The sequence below is a fragment of the Apium graveolens genome, chromosome 6, assembly GCF_009905375.1.
Source record: "Apium graveolens cultivar Ventura chromosome 6, ASM990537v1, whole genome shotgun sequence".
Lineage (NCBI taxonomy): Eukaryota > Viridiplantae > Streptophyta > Magnoliopsida > Apiales > Apiaceae > Apium > Apium graveolens.
This window is the reverse complement of record NC_133652.1, coordinates 39,977,953-39,986,177: the sequence shown is the minus strand read 5'-3', so window position 1 is coordinate 39,986,177 and position 8,225 is coordinate 39,977,953. Positions and strand designations below refer to the sequence as shown.

At 33.7% G+C, this 8,225-nt stretch overlaps 1 protein-coding gene across 1 annotated transcript; it reads right to left on the bottom strand.

Moving 5' to 3' along the window:
- Positions 1–1,435: 1,435 nt before the first annotated feature.
- LOC141668043 (equilibrative nucleotide transporter 3-like) lies at positions 1,436–5,126 on the bottom strand. Its single transcript, XM_074474725.1, has 9 exons — positions 4,647–5,126; positions 4,453–4,557; positions 3,813–3,968; positions 3,560–3,703; positions 3,335–3,440; positions 2,626–2,801; positions 2,387–2,544; positions 1,887–2,145; positions 1,436–1,806 (listed from the first exon to the last, which is right to left on the bottom strand). Exons 1-9 carry the CDS (start codon positions 4,680–4,682, stop codon positions 1,693–1,695), a joined length of 1,254 nt encoding a protein of 417 aa, XP_074330826.1. The 5' UTR covers positions 4,683–5,126; the 3' UTR covers positions 1,436–1,692.
- Positions 5,127–8,225: the final 3,099 nt, after the last annotated feature.

The following is an 8,225-nucleotide window of genomic DNA, read 5'->3' as shown; positions in this document are numbered from 1 at the left end:
CTTTTCTTTCGACGTGTCAGGCCGCAGATCTGGTTGTGCAACCACAGAGTTTCGGAAGTTACTAGTGCTTGCATGATATATAAAGAACGCATGCGCTCAGAGTACTTAACCCCAGTTACAAACATCAGTATTGTTGCCATCCGTAAATTTTTTTTAAACTGGAAGAGCTCGAACATTGACAACATAAAATACTCCAGAACATCTGAAAAATATTCCATGTAAATACCTGCGCCACAACTCGTTATCCTCCAGAGAAGAAGCAGTTATTGTGTCTTGACCTCCAAGATGTGATAAAAAAGAACGTAGCCCAGAACGCCAAAAGACTATAATCAGTGTCTATATAATGATCACATGCAGCAGTGACGCCGCTGGTGCCTATGAGTCCAAGTGCCGCATTAGCTACCCAATCGGCAAGCAAATATTCTGACCAAATCGGAATAACGACCCAACCACTTGAACTTCTCTTTCTTAGAGGAGCAACTAGAACTAAAATTGTTTGGAGCACAAGACTTAGAACTACGAAAGATCGGATTTGCCATGCAGTTCACAGCCACTTCCATGCATCACTGTCACCAGGTGTTGGCGTGAGAGCCTCGGACATACTCAGTATCTGAAGCTTTTTATTAGTTTAATACCCACTCAAAAGTACTGAGATACTAAAACACTTCTACTTGTCTGAATAATTTTTCGAATTTTTTGTAGTACGTGCTGAAAATTAATATTTTAACTATTTAATCTCGAATTTATAGTCATATAATTATGAATAAAATTAAACTTGACTCAAATTATGAAAGATTTAGGCACTTTATAAAATACACATATTTGTACCTTAAAATTTTAATAACTAACATTTAATTTTTGTTTCCGTGAGTTCACGTGTCTCCGCTGACCCACATATGAATCCGCCATCGGTTTTATGATCACAATTTTGAGTAATGGATTATAAATATTGTTACGAATGAGTCAAATTCTTCGCTAGGTTCCCTGATGTTGCACCTTACCTGATACAAATACAACTGAGCCATCCCCACTCCCCAGGTTGGTTTACGAAACATGTCTGACCATTTCCAACAAAAAATTGGAGTGCATTGTTATTCAAGCGAGGTTGCATCTGTCACTTAGTCTTTGGGCAAGTATGCCTGAGGTCAAGGCCACGTTTCTAAGCTAACAAAAGTCTGACGTTTGAACTAATATCAGTTGATGCAACTAGAAAATTCAGTTACATATTATAGACCGTGTTCTCTGTATTCTTAAGACTTTCATGTAAATTAATTGACTGTTAGAACTTGCACGTTAACTTTTTTGAAATTCATTGTAGATGCTGAGTTTTACGGCTGCTGCTGCTCCATTATTTCTTCTATATTATTTCGTTTTACAGGCCGAACAAATGTATGAATTCTCTCTCATTCATAGATTACATCATGATTAGCTCAAACATGGCCATCAATAAAAAAGTTGAGAAACTTCTACTGTACAATTCGGAAACTTAAAACGTTTCCGCATCTTTATTTATCACTAAATTTGTCGATCTAAATCTCCAACTAATAAAATCTTTAACTACTGATTTACAAAAGAAACGAGAACAGTTATAGTAAACAGTAGATTGCTGATATACAATAGCTGTTGTGACTAATAATCTGTCCATATTGATTATAGCAAATTCCTCGCTCGAGCTTGCTTGCAATTATCTCTTCAAAATTTAGTCGCGGTGCCAATTAGCCACAACCAGTCCAGAGCAACACCTGCAAATATACCACCCAGAAGGAATAGAACTAGAAGATTTCCCAATGCATTTTGCTCCGGGCCCTGAAAATGAACACTTTGTTACTAACACTTAATAAAAACTCAAGTTAGTTACACATTAAGCAATTGTCTGGTTGACACACCTTGTATCCTTTAGGAGCTACAGTCATGACACACACAGTCAGGTATCCATTGGTTAATCCCAAAAAAGAAACAAGTAGTATCATCCACCCCTGATCACCATATTTCGCAGTGAAATAAAATGCAGGTATGAGCAAGAAACGGGATAATATCGCAATCATGAGGCCTTTTCGAGACTCCAACTTGATACATTCTATCAGAGGAACATATCTACCAACCAGATCCAGCACATTGTACATTGCTATCAGAACAAGTGGATACCTGAAAAGCAGTACTGAGAAATTAGGAAGTTTTGACAAAATTTTGAGAAATTAATTTTATCCGAGGAATCCAACAATAGATGATAAGGTGAAAACTTGATTAACCGATAAATAAACCTCTGACCAAAGAGTGAATCAGATAAATGATTAAACATGATTATGCTTAAAAATAAGGATAGGTGATTTCTTTTGTGCAATTTAATTTGACATAATAAACTAGCCATGTAAATTATTACACTTACCATGAACCCAACTGGTGTTCACCAGTGTTTTCATATAAGAACCCCGGGAAAATTGACAAGGTTATGACATATATCAGAAACAAGTCCAATAAGTAATCAATGTTCTGATAGAACAATTTTTTGGTGGTTAGCCTCTGGGGATTAGCATCATCACCAGCCTGCAAGACCAAAAAGCTCCAGATTAGAATATTACTTCACATAGAACTATCTGTAATACAATGATTAATTAAATTAAGTACTTTTTGAATTTCTTGTTTCTGGATGCCAGCAGCTGCAAGATCACAAGTAACAGTTTTCGATCCTTCGGATGCTGCTTTTGAGCGATAGTACTTAACAATCGGTAGTTTAGGGAAAACAAATGCATACAGCAATATGCAGAGAAATTCCAAGAACGTGGATATAGCAAGAAACAACACTGCAAAACAATCAAACAAAATTTCTTGTCAGCCTACCTCAGACCAAAATTTGCATTAATGTTCTTTATGTATTCAGTTACTAAACTAACAATCAAGTAATTTTTGAGATCTTTAAAGAACAATAATCAGCACTAATCGTGTCAATAGCATACTTAAGTCTAAGGGTATATACCATCATCTGTGCCAGTTAACCTTTATTATTTATAGACAGTATGAACATATAAGCATGATATACATGTTAATGTTTAGCATTGTAGGTGAATTACTCATCGCTTCCCCTGGTTAATTAGGTGGAGGTTTTGAATCTTAATGGAGGCAGGGTGCGAAAGTATTTGAGAAATTGATCATGATATCATCTTTTGACCCGTGGGTCTTGGCAAGGAAGGGTATTAACAAATAAGCACGATATAGATATAACTATAAACTGAGACTAAAGAGCAAAATGAAGGCGTCTCCAGGTTGAAGAAGAAATTGAGATCAGACAGTCAAGTACTCGGCAACTCAAAGCTTCAATTGTAAAATATGAACATACTCGTTCCCTTTCGAAGACCATTTTCTGAATTTTCAAATGCTGCTTTTGTCATAAGCCTCAAACCAGAGGTAAGGGCCCCTGATGCAGCTAAACCACCAAAGAATGACTGCAAGGTTTATGAACTGAAGTTATGAATGTAGCAATTTGACTTCTATCTATTTTTCAGTGATAACAAACTCAATATATGAATTTCTTATCTTCAATAATGTTAAACTACGTGATCACCTGGATAAACTCCGGGCGCATGAAAGCTAGGTCTCCTACCATTCCACCTTGGACATGAGCATCTGCAACTCCAAAAGCACCAACAAATATACATATACCAATATAATTTCCAATACCCCCTTTCCCTGATGTAGCCAAGTCCAACTGAAACCTCAATATATAATTTTCTCTAATAAGTTGGTTTACAAAAAATTAACAGTAGTTTTTAGTATATAGAATCCGATTACCCATGTTTCAGGAGAAACATACTTACCGCTATAAGTGCAAAAGTGCTCAAACAGAATAGGATGTATCCAGCTATATTACGTTTCCTAGTATCGATCTTTGACTCGTTATAAGCCAGTATTGCCATCGTTCCTAGTGCAAATGGTTGATAGACGAGTGTGAGTACCCTTGATGGATGGTAATCCTTCAAAATAAAATGTACTATTCGTCAAACAAAATATCTTGCAAACCTAATTACAACAGAATAATATAATAAAATGCATGACTCTTAAAGAAATATGAATAAGTACATCTTTTGCATAAAACTTGTGCCGGCTTTTTCATTAATATGTAAATAGTGAAATACACAAATCTACACAAAACCCTGAAATAAACTACCCCCCTAAACCAGTAATACATCTTCTTTAAATATATTTTTTTTATCAAACACTATTAATTGACACTCGATAATATAATGTTCAACAATGCCAAATATGATTATCCAAAGGAAGAGCAACAATGCATCAAGGAACTCATTTGCTAACATCTCTTGTTCATTAAATAAACATTCTGAGGTTTAATATCTTAAGATTCTTCAAAGCAATTGACAAGTTACTTTAAACACAGTCATGTAGTAGGAGGCATTTTGAATTTTGTCATTTCTTTATAACAAATTAAGAGTTACTTACGGGAAATAATTCGTAGTAGTAGTCGCCTATGGTCAACATACTATTCCATGACACTAGTGATCCAAGTCCAAGGAACCAACATGCAAGAGTTGCAAGAAAATTCCCCTGAAGTATCATTACAAAAATCAATCTCTTCGTAATAAAAAGAGATATTAATTGATATATAATAATACCAAGTTTAAGAATTCACAAACCTCGAGTCTCACCGGAGCTTTACTAGAAGTTTCCATGGCTGAAACAATGAAGGCAATTAATATCACAAGTTAGAATTTGTATTCTAGTAATAAAAATATTAACGCAAGTCTAATCAAATCAAAATATGCCATATACCTACAGACATGCATAAAAGCTTTATATAATTTCTAAAAGACTCTGCAGATCAAGTCCTAAAAGACTCTGCAGATTCAGTTATAAGAAACACGAAAAACACTGATTCACATACAAAACATTCACAAGAATAGTATAATGCAGTTCTTTTTCTTGTATGGATTGATTATGTATTAGGTTTGTGTGAGACAATGGTTGGAGTTTCACGGTCTAATATTTAAAGAATTTCTTTAGGGACTTCTCTATCAAGAAAAAGAGAGATTCACCGAAAAAGAGATTCACAGCCTTGTAAAATCAAATACGAACGTGTAACCTAGTGTGTATATATTTGATAATTGATATATCTAGCAAATCTCTGTGATGAGATGACAGGCAGAAATTACTCGCAAGAGGCAAGTGATATAGTAATGCACGATTTGGTTTATACCTAAATAGAGTATCTTATTCTTAATAAATTTTGTTTAATAATGTGAGATCCCTAATAATATGGAATCTTCCACATACATGGTAAAAGTAAAAATTCAGAAGATTTGTTGGATACTAGTATGCCACTCTTATTTTCTTTTTTCTTTTTTGCTAATTATGCCACTTATTTTCTTTACTATGTTAGGTGAATAAACGAAAAAGAAAATCGGAAAAAGAATAATTCTTTATACTTTAGAACAGTGTGGTGAAAATCCTCAATTTGATCGTTTTACAAAAATGCCCGACCAATCTGATTTTTGGAATCGGATTAATTTTATAAGATATTGGAGTATATATAATAATTTAAAATATTACATTTATTTAATTATAAATAATTATAGAATTTATGATATAATAAATATTTATTTGTTGATAAATAAAAAATATAATTATAATAATATTTTAATATTATATCTTAAAGTACGTATAATTTATATTTCGATTAATCTCTGATATTAAATATTCTAAATAGGTATCAATTAAGTTCGATTCCGATTTTATTCCAACTAATTTTATACCAAGAAAATACTGGACAGCTGTTGACTGTTGTTTGCAACGGTAGTCTTTGTTAAAAGGATATTGTTGTCATCCTTAATGTTAGGGAAAACGTAGTTGAATTGGAATACGTGTTGGAGTCGAGATATAAGACTCAAGAGACTTTGATTTGAAGACTGGCACAACTGTATTTCTATGCAAAAGAATATACTCCCGTCCCCGCACTTTCTTTTTAAAAAAAATTATATACATTTGTTAAAAAAAATTAAAATTTTATATTTACACTAATTTTATATCTTAAATATTAATTAGTTTCATCACTTATGTTCATCAAATTTCACTTTTATTTAATCTGCACGTTCAAATCAAATATATATATACAGGCAAGTGCTCAAATACAAATCAATATTAGAATACAAACTACAAACCAATGAGACCCACATGTTTAATCACTTTCCCCTTCGTTTTTAATTTTACTTTTCCCGTTAGTTGGTTAACTTTTTAAAAAAAATAATTTCACCGTATTTTTATTCATCTTCCACTCATCGATTTGCATAGCATATTTGCTATATTTTGACGACAAATCAGTATTTAAACTTACCCGAATCAGTAAACTGAAATCAGAACCAGTACTTTTAGTGATTCTCGTAGACATAATTAGTGATTTATTGTGGAAACATATCAAATATGGTATTCATACTGATTGTTGAATGACGTAGAAAAATATAGTGAACTTAGATTTTAAAAAAGAGTTCACTAATTGATGGGAAAAATTCAATTAAAAATGGAGGGAATTATGTGTAGTTGTGTGTGGTAGGTGTAGTTTGTAGTTTGTATTTAAATTTAGTTTGTATTAGAGTAAGACTCTATATATATATATATATATGGGGTCAGGTCTGTAACAACCATTTGTTAATAACTGTATGTTAACAAACAGGTTATCAGCCGTTGGATGAGGGATGAAGGGCTTAGCTAACGGCCGAACCGCTGAAACTTTCCGTAATTGGTAAGGACGGACCGCAGAAAATTTTCGCGGTTGGGTACTGCTTCCTTATCCCCAACATCCCAACAGCTCCTCATTTCACCACACAAAAACACCAAAATTTCCAAAAAAAATCTACTCTCCAAGTTTACATTTTAGGCGATTTTTGGGTATTTTCATCAAGAAATTCAAGTAGTTTTGTCAATTCAAGGTATATTTCTTATCTTAAATTTCATATTTTCATGGCGGATAAATTATTTGCACGTATGTTTCGTCATAAACGTCAAAATGAAAAAAAGGCTATTGATCATAGTTTACATCTTGATGATTTAAATACTAGTGAAGAATCTAAAACCCCTGTATATGTTGAAGATGATGATTTTGTAGATAAAAATGAGGAATTTATTAATTTAGATGACGATTTGGTTGATGTTGAAGATGAAAATGATGAAAATGAGGTTGAAAATGATAGTGATAATGTTGAGGGTGAGGATGAAGATGATAATGTAGAGAATGCAAATATGTATGAAAATATTGATGGGGGGAGTTCCATATTTGAATCAAAATTTTCAAAGTGTGGATGAGACCGGTCATTTTTTTAGGGCTTATGCTTTACGAAATGGATTTGCTATTAAAATTCAAGCGAGCCATCATAATAAAGACAACGAGATATATGGTCGTTTATATGTTTGTAGGCTTTATGGAAAAAGTGTCGTCATCGAGAGTAGTCAAAATAAACGGCGTAGAGAGGTTCTTCCTAAAAGTGAGTTCAAGGTGAGGATGTATGTCAATTATCAAAAGAAAAAACGTCTTTTGGAATGTAATCAACCTTGAATTGGTACACAACCACGGTCTTGTTTCCCCTAGTAAGATGAATTTGGTACAACACGAAAAACATGTCAACACCGCGACCCGTAATTTGATTAAAACGCTTTATGGTTCGGGGGTTCGTAATTGTCAAGTGATGAATATGATTGGTAACATTCATGGAGGTAATGATAAAGTTTGTTTCAATGTTCAACATGTTAGGAATGTGTTAAGAGACGAGAGGAATAAAATGTTTGAGATTAGTGACGCCCAAGCGGGGTTGGACTTGTTGCATAGGTTGAATGAAGAAAGTGGTTATAAATATTTTATTAGGACCGAAGTTGATAAAGAGAATCGTTTGAAGTGTCTAGTATGGATTGATCTGAGATGTATAATGGCCTACCAAAATTTTGGCGATGTTGTGGTTTTTGATACCACTTATCAGATAAATAGATATGCAATGCCATTTGTCCCATTTACTGGAGTCAATCATCATTATCAATCGGTTATTTTTGGGTTTGCATTGATGCGGGATGAACACGCGTCGACTTTTGAGTGGATTCTTCGTACTTGGCTTGAAGGTGTGGGGAATAAGCCTCCATTGACTATAATCACGGATCATGATCAAGCCATGGCAAGCGCTATTGCGGTTGTACTCCCGAATACTACCCATTTATTGTGTTCTTGGTGTATGATT

What these genes read in the sequence shown, in the direction of transcription:
- LOC141668043 (XM_074474725.1), bottom strand. Translation starts at nt 4,682, where the DNA reads ATGGAAACTTCTAGTAAAGCTCCGGTGAGACTCGAG. An exon ending in ACTACTACGAATTATTTCCC is followed by an intron (nt 3,969 to 4,452) that starts GTAAGTAACTCT and finishes TTTATTTTGAAG; the next exon opens with GATTACCATCCATCAAGGGT. An exon ending in GAACACCAGTTGGGTTCATG is followed by an intron (nt 2,146 to 2,386) that starts GTAAGTGTAATA and finishes ACTGCTTTTCAG; the next exon opens with GTATCCACTTGTTCTGATAG.